The 14,358-nt window shown below is 42.2% G+C and overlaps 1 protein-coding gene across 4 annotated transcripts in view; it reads right to left on the bottom strand.

Moving 5' to 3' along the window:
• The window catches only part of OLFM1 (olfactomedin 1), a 48,819-nt gene that overhangs the window by 17,413 nt on the left and 17,048 nt on the right, over positions 1 to 14,358 (bottom strand). For 2 of the 4 annotated variants that reach the window (XM_073314314.2, XM_073314313.2), the window contains exons 2-4: positions 11,089 to 11,238; positions 5,658 to 5,813; positions 2,698 to 2,917 (exon numbers count right to left, since the gene is read on the bottom strand). In XM_073314314.2, coding sequence (XP_073170415.1) covers positions 2,698 to 2,917; positions 5,658 to 5,813; positions 11,089 to 11,238 — 526 coding nt within the window. Of the gene's footprint in view, positions 1 to 2,697; positions 2,918 to 5,657; positions 5,814 to 11,088; positions 11,239 to 12,357; positions 12,879 to 13,881; positions 13,905 to 14,358 lie in introns of those variants that run through there. The other 2 variants (XM_078849054.1, XM_073314315.2) reach the window with 2 other exon arrangements.

Here is a 14,358-nt window from a genome sequence, read left to right as displayed (position 1 = left end):
CATTTAGGTTCCCAAACAGGGATTTAGGAGACTAACATTGAGCATCAAGGTATACAAATGTTGGTCCTAATAAAACAATTAATTTCAAAGCTGCACAGGTGAGTTTTCATGAAAACTGAATTTTACATCCATGCACGCAAGCATTCCTGCTAAGAAGTGCTTGCATATGGGATTACACATGGTCATGCTGTCAGAGAAGAGGAACAATATGATGCGACTTCTCTGACCAATCCCAACTAAGCAACTGAATTCCTCAGTTGAATATTTGTGGTCAAGCTACAAAAGAAACAAAAATTAGGTAAGTTATTTAGCTAATGAAACTTGAACAAACACACACATTAGGGTAACAACTAGTTCTAAAGAATTTTTGCCAACAGACAAAGAGGGCTGTGTTGTTTAAATAATTATTCACTGCAAATTATTTCCTTAGCTCAAATTAGATTCCCCAGTCCCTCCATTCTTCTCCTTGAAATCACACACACCTTTGGTCCATGGGGTATTTATTACGTGTTCTGAGAGCATCTTTACAGAAGCTCTTGGTTAAAATATTGACAGCATAATACTGCTCCCCTTTCAGGTACAGCTGTGATTTCTTTCTGCTCTAGAATGTTATTTTTTCCTACTATGTCCTCTCTTCGGTTCCTACAGTTAAAGTGACTAAAGGTCAGCAGAGGGCTGGCAGTGGAAAACAGAAAGAGTCTCTTATTTCTCAAGAGACAGGAGGGGAACATAAGAGACAACCAAAAGTGGTAGATTTGAAGAGACTCTCTCTACTGTGGGACAGAAAATAGATCACTGCTCTCCATTTGTTACCTCATGTGAAACCCCATCTCTTCCTTCAAAAGAGAAGAAGTAAAGACAGCTGCTTCCTCACAACAGAAGTGTCTTGTGACTCAGGCACTCGACTGGGCCTCTGGAGATGTGGGTTTAATTCCAGGCTCTGCCACAGACTTACTATGTGATCTTGGACAAATCACTTAATCTTTCTGTCTCTCAGTTCCCCATCTATAAAATGTGGATAATGATACTTCCTTCCTCACGCTCTACCCGTCTCTTGCCTGTCCAGATTGTAAATTCTTGAGGGCAGGGACTGGGCCCAATCCCATCTGAAGCCTGTAGGTGCTACCATAATAATAATTAATAACCAGGTTTCATCTTTCTTTCGAACATTTAGAGTGAAACTCAGAGGGCCCAGTACGAGGTCTATGCACCAGTTATTTGCCACTGAAGCCATACTTTGAGGTCTTAAATGGGGCATAGACCTTTGTGCTGTGAATTTCACCTGTATAGCACAGAGGTGGAGAATTTTTCTTTACAATCCAAAAACCACTGCAATATTGTACATGGTAAATAACAAGGAGCAGCAGTGGCATGCCTTGCATGTATCTCCTCAGCAGGTGGAAGGGGAACAAGAAGCTTTCCCAAGTGCTTTTATTTTTAAATCAAGAGGCCTGATCCTCAACTGATGTAAATCAGCCTAGCTCCATTCCTTTAGACTAAGCTGATTGCTGAGGACCTGGCCAATCTCATTAAGTTTCCTTTGGACATGGGCTTTTCCCTTCCCCAACAGAGATGGTGACATTTTCAAAAGTGCGAGGGAAACTTACGAGCCCAAGCTTCATTTTCAAAATGAGCTAGGCATGGAGGAGCCTAAGTCCCTTTGACTTTTAATTAGACTTATACTCTAGAGACTGTGTGTTAATGATTTGAGTCACTTAAACACTTTTGCAAATTTTACCCATAGCTCCCACAGAAATTTGTCTGTGCATATATAATATTCTAAATGAATTCAATTTCCTCGGTGGGCTTTTAGCTGACAAGTGGGTTACAAAGTAACAGATAGCAACCTAAAATAATAACAACAATCTATTTCTAAAGGGAGGAAGCTTCCTAACAAAAGTGGAAAGATCTAAAAACAAACAGAAGCAATCCCAATAGCATAGACAGGAGAAAAATAAAATAGTACCTTGCCAAAAATATACAGCGAGGAGAAGGGAGCTGATCTTTACTGAAGTCACCTGAGAGTATAATTTCAAATGTGCTACCAAAATAGACAGGTGGATCGGTTAATGTGTTCAGGTGCCTTAAATTGCTTAACAAGCAAGTCAATAATGTAACTGGCAATTAAATCAGAAGGGAGCTAGGTCAACAAATGTTCTACTCCTTCACTGAAAGGAAGTGATGGGTTGCAGGAGGAGGGGTTATATTTTTTATAGCAGCTGCAGCCCACACACAAACATGAGCAAATACTGGTGAGGGCGTGCTCTTTTCTGGTAAAAAGTCATGCCCCACATACATATTATTTAAAATGGTATGTCCCAATTTTAGCTAGCAGAAAGATTGGACATTGATACATAATTTAAATGGAGACCCAGTGTTTGCATCACATAAGCAGTATTTAAAATAGCCTGTTTACCATATTTCACTGTCCATTTATGCTTACTTTGCAAAGTCTCATGTCCAGCTAAGGATATGCTCCTGCATGCACTTACGCCATGAGTAACTACTCATGGTAGTAAAAGTTACTCATGTGCATATGTGTTTACAGGCTCGGACCCTGCTTTGTGAGCTCATTTCTTATAGCCAGTGCAGGGAAGGCACAAGGAGATGTCCAGGTCAGCACCGCTATCTCCAGATGTTATATGTACTTTACATTGCTGGTGTTTTGCCAGTGCCACCATATTGTTCTGAGCCTACCTAATTTTTGCATGCATGCACGGAGCCTTTCTTCAAGATTTGACACTCTGTTCTGAAGCTCTTCGTAGTCATAGGCGCCAATCTCCTCCTGGAGTTCGTTTAGAACTGACGTCAGATTCTGGACCTCCTCTTTAAACTGCAATACCAATTTTGCATCGGCTTTGTACTCTTCCAACACTGGTATCAAAGGCCTAAGTTCCTCCATTTTCGCTTTTATTGCCTGCAAGGTTAAAATAAGCTTGGTTCAGTGCTATGCGTGCAAAAATCTGCAACACTCTGCCTTGATCTGGCTGCTTCCTACGTGAGTGCAATGTTCTTATCCCCACAATCATTCTTATCATTATTATTTTTTTGGTCCAAATGATGTATTAGAAAGAGTATATTAAACAGTCTGCAGAACACCAAAATATTTGGGAAAGGCCTTTATTTGTCATTTTTAGAATGCAACATCTTACGGTTACATGCTTCAGATCACATACACAAAGAGTTCTGTTGTTTTTTTTTCTTTAAAAAAAATTATATATATATGCATTGACAAGGGTTTCAAACTATTCATGAAATGCAACTACAATTGCATGCAAAGGAAGATCTCAGTTGTGGTTCAAGGTTCCTTAGTGAGATATGGTACTAATTTGGAAAATAAAAATAAATAAATAAATGCATGGTGCAAAATGCTCTGTGACCCTCTTTTCATGGTTACATGGGAGTGAACTGCTTCTTCAGTCACTGCAGCATTGAAAAAACTTTCTTTTAAGTTAGCCCTGTAAGCAAGAAAATGAAATACTGTTCAGGAGCTAGCTCACTAACCTGCCTTACACAGACATCCATTCATAAACAAATATTCTTATGATAAGAAAAACCCCAAACCACTCACATTTTAATGCTGGAGTTGGTAGAAACAAAATGCTGTGACTGTTATTTAAAATCATGCCTGGGCAGCAATTTATACGGAAAATTCTTTAATGCTATTTAATCATGCTAAAAATATTCTTTTTAATTTTGTTCTCCAGAAACACAACCATTATTTCTCCAAACTTTTTTTTTTTTAATGAAAAGAAAGGCTGTCTTTAAGGGCATTGTGCACAACATTTTGTTGAAGATGCTGAGATCCCTTAGACAATAATGCACACGTAAATATGCATGCACTTACCATTTAATGAAGCATTGGACAGTATTCATAATAGGTAGGCTTGGAAGCATTAGATTTTTATCGATAAATGTTGATAAACGTCAATTTCACCATGCACACGGAAACCAAGGAAAAATATTTCCACCAGTAATAATTTAAATTTACAGATAGGGAAAGTAAGAAAAATGCAACTTGAGAACTTACTACAGTTTGGGCTAAAGGTATTCATTTTGTATGTTTCAATAAATGATGTTGGCATTTTTAACGGTTATAGAGCTTTAACTTTCTGATTCTCAGTGTCTACTGTCATTAAATAATGTTTATCTTTGTGCCCCCCATTGTCTGACCCCTCAGACTTTCCCTCAACTGTGAAAATTTAAATTGATAAAAACCAGAAAAAATGCTTAAAATTTTGAGCAACCGTGAAAATTTAAATTGATAAAAATTGGGGGGGGAGGAGATTAAAAATAAACAAGTATATTATCTGTCAAAATTATTAAAAATAAATAAAAATCTTATTCTGCCAAGCCTAATAATAGGCCAGATTCTGATCTCAGTTAAACCAATGTAAATCCAGAATAGCACCAGTGACAGTTCCATTTCAGATTCTTACTCAATGCCTAGGACCATGGTATCTGAGTGTCTTGTGGAATTACTCTGGATTTATACTGGCATGAATGAGATTGGAAACTAGCCCATGTAGTGAAACAATATTTGTTTTCCATGCTCCTCTATTCAAGTGATGAGTTCCCCTCCTATATTTTATAGGTTATTATTTGCACTCTCTAGTGAATGTATCACCATGGTGTGTGTGTGTGTGTGTTGGGGGGAGAATAAGATCACATTGTTCGAGCTGAAGGTTTTCTCAGTCTAGCAGGTTCTAAACTTAGATCTAAGCTGAAGAACTGAACTTGAGGATCAGAGCTGGTTGAAAAATGTGGGTGAAATTGACATCTTTCTCTTTTTTTTAATTCAAAATTTTGATATTTAAAATTTGAAAACATCACTTAAATCTTGAAATTAAAAAGTTCAACCAGCTCTCTAGTTGTTAAAAAATGTGGGAAAATGTTTCAAGAAAATTTAATCAAAATATTTCTCAAAGAATGTGAAGGGGAAATTCTCTGGTGCCACTGTAGCATTGTATTCCATTTGCTACTTAAATGGTAGCAATGCTCCAATTCATGGACTGCTTCAGAAGAGAATAAATGGGTGCGCACTGTCAGTCTGGATGGGATCTTTCCCCAAACCCAGTGAAATACAGTAGTGGAATCCTGACCCCACTGAAATCAGCAGGAACATTCCTATTGACTTCAGTGGCACCAGGATTTCACCCCAGATCCTTGCCCACTCCTTGGTCCATGAATGATCTGTTTCACTGAGTGAGGACACTGATCCTCAAATATAGGAACTGCCTACCTGTTTACTGAGGTGACTTAACATGAGGACTTTGGGCTAAGTATTGGAAAATAAGCAACGTATACACTTTACCAGTCTTTTTTCCCTCCTCATTGTTGCCATATCACTCTGGTCATTTGGTCATTTACAAAGTAAGGTGTACATTAGGGGACCTATTCTCAATGCATGCTTGAATATTCCTTCCCTGGAAATTCAATGCATTCAAGATACGATTCTATTCAGGCAAAACTTTTTTGGATGTCAATTTTTGCTGAGTAAGGCCCAGAATGCAGTGGGAACAGAACCCACACGGTAGGTTCATCTACACAGAAGTTTGGAGAATTGTTTTTGTCTTCTCTGATCATGTGGCCCACAGTATATTGGGGCAGAGGAAGAGGCACTGCAGCCTCATTAGCAGGCTGGAGGATGTACATACCTTAAACTGTCTTGCCAGGTGTTGTTTGTGACTCTCTTCCACCTGCTTGAATTTCGATTCCAATCCCTTCATCTGGTTCTCCATCTTCTCTACATATTGTAAGTCTCTTTGAGTCCGCCTGTCCAGTACCTCTATTGACTGAGACATGTTCTGCACCTGTCCAGAGAAATAAAAAATAGAGAGGCAACACAGTCAAAGGAAGAAGCTTTCATAGGAGCTAGGCAGCATCATTTGCCTCATAATACAAAGCACTGACCTTTTCCCACTCAGTCAACAAAGCTACAGAGGAATCAGCAGATGCATTATTTACTAGTTAATCAGCAGCATCATGTGCTCCAAAACAGAGCAAATTGGTTTCATAAACATTTATTCTGCCATGCTCCAGAAAATAATCCAACAATCATGAATGCAAATAAGGATTGTAGTCAAGTATAAAATGCATGAGAGTCTTAATGGTCTCTTTGGCTGAGCCAGCGTACAATGCCTGCCTTTGCAGGTGGAAAGACTATTAGTTAAACAGAAGCATATTTGACTAAGAATAATACTTCTGTTCAGGTATGAATTATCACTGCTTCATGTACATAAGGAGACATTCACTGATTGCCTAAGTGCAAGCTTTAGACCCAGCTAGCAAAATCTCACTATTCAAACAACATGGTCTTTTCTTTATTACTAGTTGTATGTCATCAGTCACAAAGAATACATTTAGAGGTAGGCAATGCCATATACACTGGCAAATAATACACGCATTCATGATTAAAGGCTAATATTTCCAAATGTAGCCTCTGATTATGGTGGTTGTCATTTTTGGCTGACCAACTTGAGACCTCTGATTTTAGTGGTCACCATCTCAATAACTTTTAAGGTTGGAATCAGTGCTAGATACCAGCAGAGACCATCAGTTTTCAAATGTTTTAAAACATTTATCTCCATCTTGAGAAGTGTTGTGAGAACACTGGCTGCTGTGACTGAAATAGGGATGAGGAAGGAAGCAAGGTGATAATCAAAATGACCTGATTTTGAAGAATGGCCTTAAATTGATACGCTAAACTCCATTTCCCCCCTCCCAATATTTGTGCCATTACGGGATGTTAACTATGACCCCAATTCAGGAAAGCAATTAATCCTGCAAATAGACTGGTAGCTCTTTGGGGCAGAGACAATCTTTTTGTTCTGTATTTGTGCAGTGCCTAACAAAATGGAGTCCTGGGACTCCTGAGATGTTACCACAATACAAATAAACACAATGCTATGCAATGCAATAATAATAACTATTATTAGAACCCTATTGATTTCAGTTTGGAATACTCCAGTTCTTAAAGCTAAGCTGTGCATAAATGCTTTGTTGAACCAGGGACTTAGTTAGGTCAGTGACAGCCTGGTTCACCTTCCAGTGAAATTAACGGAATTCTTATCAGAACCCAAATCTTAAGGAAATATTACTTTTCATTCCTTGCCCATAACTTCCTCTGCAAGCAAATTCCATAAGCTCTTTGAATTCCATGCCATCACAGTTAGCTCCTGTTTCCACATTCAATGCTCAGTGAAGCTAAGTGTAATAATATTGGACTTGGGGGATGGGGAAGAGATGACTGGCATTCAATATTTCCTCCAGGGAGCTTCGCTGAGCCAGTGTAACTACTTGAAGATGGCTGTGGGAAATGTGTGTGTTACCAGAAGCACAGGCCTTTTGGACTTTGCTGGAACCAGCCAAGGGACAAATGCCAGCTTTTCTCTAAGTTTTGTGAAATGATCGAGGTTGACCATCATTAACATTTGATGACAAGGACAATATGAAAAGTAACAATTCAAATAAATAATTAAGGGGGACCCATGCATCAAGTTCTGATGGTTTATGACATGCTAAGGTGGAGAAGCTCATTGTCCAACCAGTGAAAATGGTTTCATGGCTAGTAATTTCTTTCTGCTCTGGTCTGGGGGCTATGAGCAGAAGAAAGAATGTTCAGTACCTAATTCCAGCAGTACCACTCATCCACACCCAGCAACACCTTCCCAGCCTCATGTAGGCCACTGCCAAGGCCTTTAGGTAGACTGCACTGAATGGGGAGGAGGACAAAAGGAGGTGTGTATTTTTCTGCGCTGGTGAACAGTAAGGCAGTAATTTGCCTGCAATGGAGGGGGACGAATTTGAGGAGCTTTGCCTACCCAGCGTGGAGTGTCTGTTACAGCCTGGACTTGTACAACATTTTTTTCCTGTTGAGCCAGCCAGTCCTTCCCTGAGAAAACCTGCATCCACCTAGTGGGATCGCTTTGTACATCTGCCAATGGGAATGGGGATTATGTTTGAAGTTGCCCCAAACTGGGTCAACTAATTCTGCCAGTGCTCACTCCCGATAAAAAGCCCAACTGTGCACGAATTAACTTATAGCAAATAAGGAAGGGTGCTCAAGTGAGGACATACAGTTAAACAGGGGGGAAGCTCAGTGGTTTGAGCATTGGCCTGCTAAACCCAGGGTTGTCAGTTCAATCCTTGAGGGGGCTATTTAGGGATCTGGGGCAAAAATTGGGGATTGGTCCTGGGATTGGACTAGATGACCTCCCAAGGTCCCTTCCAACCCTGATATTCTATGATTCTATGAAGTTATTTTCAGCGACGTGCTTGGTGTAAAGTTCAAATCCATTCCATTCATTGCTAATAAGGTTTTTTTTTAAATTAAGTAGCAACCTATGGTGAACATTTTTAAATATCAATTACTATTATTCCTGATCTTTGACAATAACGTAAAATTCATCATTTAAAGATCTACATCTTTTATTTTTATTACCTTTTTAAGGCCTTGATCCAGCAAAGCACTTAACCACATGATTAAACTTAAATGAGATTGCTCATGTACTTAAGGTCAAGCATGTGCGTAAGTGCTTTATTGGACCTGAGGCTGAAATACATTCTCTGTCTTAAATTTCCCTCAGTTTCTTCCAATCACTTACGACCCCTGAAGAACCTTAGTTAAGAGTATTTTTTCACCTATGAAACACACATATTCCGAGTGCTCACAAAACCTCATTTTGCAGCAATCTAATGGCACAGACAAGCTAACAGTTGCCCAGGGGGAAAAACGTTGATTTTACCTTAGGGAAGCAAAAAATTAATAAGATGGAATTTAATTTCTGCTTCCAGTTATGCCAGCTTCTTTGACACTGATGGAGTTACTCTGGATTTATACCTGTGTAACTGGGAGCAGAATTTGGCCTGGTGACTCTAGCAAGCTACCTCAGCTAGGTAATATCTCTAGATCCTGATCATCCCAGTCTGTGGGTGCTATCCTTTGGGGTAGTGTCTATGAGCAATACCCCTGCCTGGGCCATCTGGAGCTAAATGCATGTGGCTCCACTAATTGAGGCAAAGGACCAGTTCATTCATTTGAAAGCAGCCGGACTCATAATCCTCCATCCATGGTCTAGCCACTAGAGGGAGATAGAGAGCTACACTGTGGTCGCATGGGGCACACCCAGATTTTTTTCAAGTTTTATTCTAACTTGGCCTTCACAAGGGGTTAAAAACCATAAGGTGCCAAATGATGTCAATGCCCTTTGAAGCAGAATGAGATGGGGGGGCCTCACTGGCCCCCCCAACTTAATTAAGGCCCTACCTTAATTTTCATACGCTAGTGTCAATGTGTTTTAGCACACATTGGCTTTTTACAACTTTGAATCTGATCTTTTGTTTAACTCCCCAAACCCCTATGCAAAGCCACTAGCATCCATTGCTAAGGCAGACATTTCTTCTACTTTAAAAAAAAAAAAAAAAGGATTGCTCACTCAAAAAATGCAGGTTTGCTCGGACCAGTTACGGGAACGTTTTATTATCCCCGAAGGTGAAGAATAGGTTATGGGTTTGCGTTCCTCCTTGGGAAATCCAAACACAATTACATCTTTGACATGTTAGGTTTCTTCTGCTATTTGTGGTGAGAAAAATGCAAGGCTAGTTCTCGTCACAAAAACAGGGGAGTTGAGATGTTAGATTCTTGAAAGGGGCACAAATGTTAGCGTGGAGGTTTTCCAAAGGTGTCTGCAGTTACATTTTACTACAAGGATTTTGTTTCAGTGAAGATCCAGATCAGAGGTCTGGAACTTCATGGCGGCCGCTGAGACTCAGCCCTTTATTTCTGGGTTCTCTTACAGGATGGTGTATGTGTAGAGATAGATAGGTTAACACACACATGAGCATCTGACTTTGCACATCATTCTTCCCTTACTTTCTACCCTGGCATCCCAAGAGCAGCTTGCTGTCTAAGAAAAACAATGAACATTTATATTTCAGCACCCACTGCACTGGAAACTATCACATTTTAGGTCTTTCGCCCCACACCCACTGTTCCCATTTGAATAGGACTTTGGGTCAAAACCTGCTTGTCTTGTTCATGTGAGTAGTTATATGAAGCCAATGGGTCTTTGATACTCATGCTGCACCATATGACAATTCCTGTTCCTACTTCAGATTTCGTTGTGTTGGGCACGTTCTCTTTATTATGTGAGCAAACAAAAGCCAGAAGCTTATGCTACAAACAAAAAAGAAATGTCTCATGTCTCAGTTTATAGTACTTAGTCACTCAAAACATTCATAAACCTGCACTTAATGTGTTTTACTATGCTCTAACACGTCAATTTTCTCCAGGTATCAGGATAAAAATTATTGTGTCACATACTTCAGATGCTGGCATAGTACAGTATTTAGACATGAGGGATAATTACATGCCCCAACACAAGAGTCTCCTTAGATTTAGAAAAGAATGACACCATTTCACAAGAAATGGTGTTTCTTCAATGGGATCCATTATCCGGAGAATTTCCTGATATCAGGGATGTGTCTTCTGATCTCTCCAGACAGCAGACTATTAAAAACGAACCATATGAATGTCAATGTTAAGAAGAAAACCACAAGCCCTCACGACTGTGTTATTTGATGTCGCTGGCTCATGCTGGGTTATCCAGCCTTTTTAATACTAATCCAGCTAAAAGAGCTTCATTTTTAATTGGGCTTCTCTCTCATGTTTTTGAGACTCACCCTTTGAAAATATTTAAGTGTTAATTCAATGAAAACCAATGTGATTAGAGTCAACTGCAGAATTTCCCCCCCCCCACTGAATTACATAGGGCAATGTCATGTATCTTTGATCTTATTACATTTCACAAAGGTTTTCACAAACCTCCCTCTATCTGGATACTTATACACCTTTCATAGCCACAACATCAAAGCACCTTACAAACATGAATGAATTGATCCTCACACCTGTGAGGTAGGAAGGTATTATCATTATCCCCATTTTACAGATGGGGAAATGAGGCACAGAAGGAATTGCTCAAGGAGTCCATAGCAGAACCACAAATTGCAGCCAGATCTCTTGAATCCCACCTGCCTTAACTACCAGACCATCCTCCCTCCTTCCCACAGGATGGTTCATCCCATTACCTTTTCTAAGAGCTGCCTCAGCTGCTTTGTCCTGGCATCACGTGAGCACATCGTCTGTTGAGGAGCCACCACTGTGCATATACACCGTCCCTCGCTGTCTTGGGCAGAGCTGTAGACCTGCCAGCTTTCCTCTGGGTTGGTAGGCAACACCTAATTGATACATGGAAAAGGGGGTGGGTTAAGTAAGACAGGGGGACACTTAGAGGGATAGCGAGAGTGTAGGGAAATGGATGCACAGGAAGTATTTGGTGAAACCAAAAACTTTTTTTTTTAAAGTAGCAATAGAGCAAGACCACAGAAAGATAATGGAACCATGGAATAAATAAAGGAAAGGTTCCTCTGAGGACCCAGTAAATATGTAGGATAGGATGCATTTTTAATGCAAAAATATGGATTGGGGACAGATAAACCAAGAGTTTGATGGCATGAAAAGGAGAGCAAGAGTTGAAGCAGATAATATGGACACAATGGGGAAAATTGGGGGTATGTGACATGGAAAATCCAGGGGCAACAGGATCAGTTGGCATCATTAGTTAAAGTGAGTTCTGATGCACACCCAGCCTGTGTGAAACTTGATGCCAATCTATTATTAAGACACACACTCAATTCTCCTTGACACACAGAGAATGAAGTGCATCCTGACTACTAGTCAGTGTTCTCCTGACTCTATGAACTGAGCAGCAATCAATGGGAATCTGCAGAGCTCTCCAAGATCCTGAAACAGGAATTAGCTCTTAGGAGGAAAAGGCAACCAGCGTTTTTACTGGTTTTCCCCCTCTGCTATTCAAAGTGTCCCAGGAGATTTTCAGGAGCACTGCAATATTTCTTAAACTGTTCTGTTAACCTAAGGAGGAGAGAGAGCCCAGAATAACCATGAGACAGCGTGCCAGCTAATGAGGAATACAACCTTGAAGATGTAATCAGCACTATGATCTGGGCTTTCAGAATGCATACGTGGAAAGGGAGCCCAGCAATGAAGTTAAACACATTCCCCAGCCCCTGCAGAATCTCTGACCTTCATTTCCCTTTAATCACACAACATTTTGCAAAATACATTATTCAATCATAGTCTCTGATCATTTAGAAGAGACCTCATCATTTGGAAGAGCTAGAAGGAAAGATGCTGGTTTAGTGCTTAAATATGTAATAAATAACCTTGCAAACAGCCAGACTGATTAGATAGATAGGTAGATGGACAGACTCCAGCTAAAATGATCTTGGGTCACATCACATTCTTGTAACAGGGAACAAACTGCCAAATCCACTCACAATTAACAGAGACACTGTATCAAATACTCTTCATCTTGAAACAGTGAGGCTGCAAAATACTATTTTTTTTTAAGACAGAAGCATGCAGCCTGGAGATGAGAGGTGTCAATTCTTTCCTGCTAAGGGAAGAAAGAAGGATTGTTATACTCAGCCATTTCCAATAGATAAGAATCCAATCTACAGCATCCTTTCAGAGAAGGCAAGGGGATCCATAAGGCATGACTGAAATGCATTTGCAACTTCCCTGATGCATTTTCCATCCCAATAATGACTATTGATTCCAGGCATCTGAGTGCATCCATTCTTGTAGGTCTTACACCTGACAGCAAGCTATAGGGAAATGGTGAAATGTCATGACAAGGGAACTTTTGACAAGCGGTCTAAGAGGGGCACCTTAGCCAAAGCACAAAGGCAGCTTTGCAAGGAGAGGAGTGGCAGGACCCACCAGCTCTGCCTTTCCTTCCAAGCAATTTGTCATGCTGGGAATGTGCCTTTACCACACCCGTCTCCTAACTATGGCAACCTCGCCCTACTGCTATGCAAATGAAGGCTGTAGCTCAACTCCTAATAGCTCCATCCTGATAACCTATTTAATGAGAAACCAAAAGATTCCTGGATTAACCCCCAGTCACATGAGAGAGAGAAGGAGGGGGTGGAGGAAGGGAATGGGACGAGTGAGCATGGCATGATTAGATTTTCTAAGAGCAAATCCTTTGCCAGCACAACTGCAAAACATCTTCATCTCCCCGGCCAACACAAACACACACACACACAGAGCCACCCCTCACCCCCAAAAGAAACCCCTGGGATTTTCCACCAGGCCGATTCCTGAGGCTCTACAAGATGAGAGAACTGCCCTTGGGAAACCTCTGAGAACAGTATTTAAAAACACACACACCCTCTGCCGGTCAGTTTTCCAGCACAGGTGCAGGACACCACCACCCAAAGCTGGGAGCTGTGCTACTCCCTTCTCTCCCCACCCCAATGACTGGCCTCCGCCACTCACTTAGCTTCCCTGGACTCCCATGATCAGGCCAGACTTTTCGACTTTACAAAACAAAGCCAAGCCAAGCCAACCAAACCAACCCTGAAACTGATCAGCCACGCTACCCTCCTGTTGGCCAACAGAACACACGCCTGAAGCAGGAGACAAGGGCCAGCAGAATCTAGCCCTGATCCAGGGCAAACTTTGTACCCCTTCTGCAAATTAAGGATCTGTGATTCCAGGCCTTTCCCCCCCACCCTCACACACACACAAAGTGCACAGACGTGCCCCGCGCACCAGCCCCCGACACTCACACAAAGTGCACAGACGTGCCCTGCGCACCAGCCCCCGACACACACACAAAGTGCACAGACGTGCCCCGCGCACCAGCCCCCGACACTCACACAAAGTGCACAGACATGCCCCGCGCACCAGCCCCCGACACACACACAAAGTGCACAGACGTGCCCCGCGCACCAGCCCCCGACACTCACACAGAGTGCACAGACGTGCCCCGCGCACCAGCCCCCGACACTCACCCGAAGTGCACAGACGTGCCCCGCGCACCAGCCCCCCGACACTCACCCGAAGTGCACAGACGTGCCCCGCGCACCAGCCCCCCGACACTCACCCGAAGTGCACAGACGTGCCCCGCGCACCAGCCCCCCGACACTCACACGAAGTGCACAGACGTGCCCCGCGCACCAGCCCCCGACACACACACAAAGTGCACAGACGTGCCCCGCGCACCAGCCCCCGACACTCACACAGAGTGCACAGACGTGCCCCGCGCACCAGCCCCCGACACTCACACGAAGTGCACAGACGTGCCCCGCGCACCAGCCCCCCGACACTCACCCGAAGTGCACAGACGTGCCCCGCGCACCAGCCCCCCGACACTCACCCGAAGTGCACAGACGTGCCCCGCGCACCAGCCCCCCGACACTCACACAAAGTGCACAGACGTGCCCCGCGCACCAGCCCCCGACACTCACCCGAAGTGCACAGACGTGCCC

This window comes from Lepidochelys kempii, chromosome 16 (assembly GCF_965140285.1).
Source record: "Lepidochelys kempii isolate rLepKem1 chromosome 16, rLepKem1.hap1, whole genome shotgun sequence".
NCBI classification, from domain to species: Eukaryota; Metazoa; Chordata; order Testudines; family Cheloniidae; genus Lepidochelys; species Lepidochelys kempii.
This window is presented reverse-complemented; position numbering and strand designations above follow the sequence as displayed.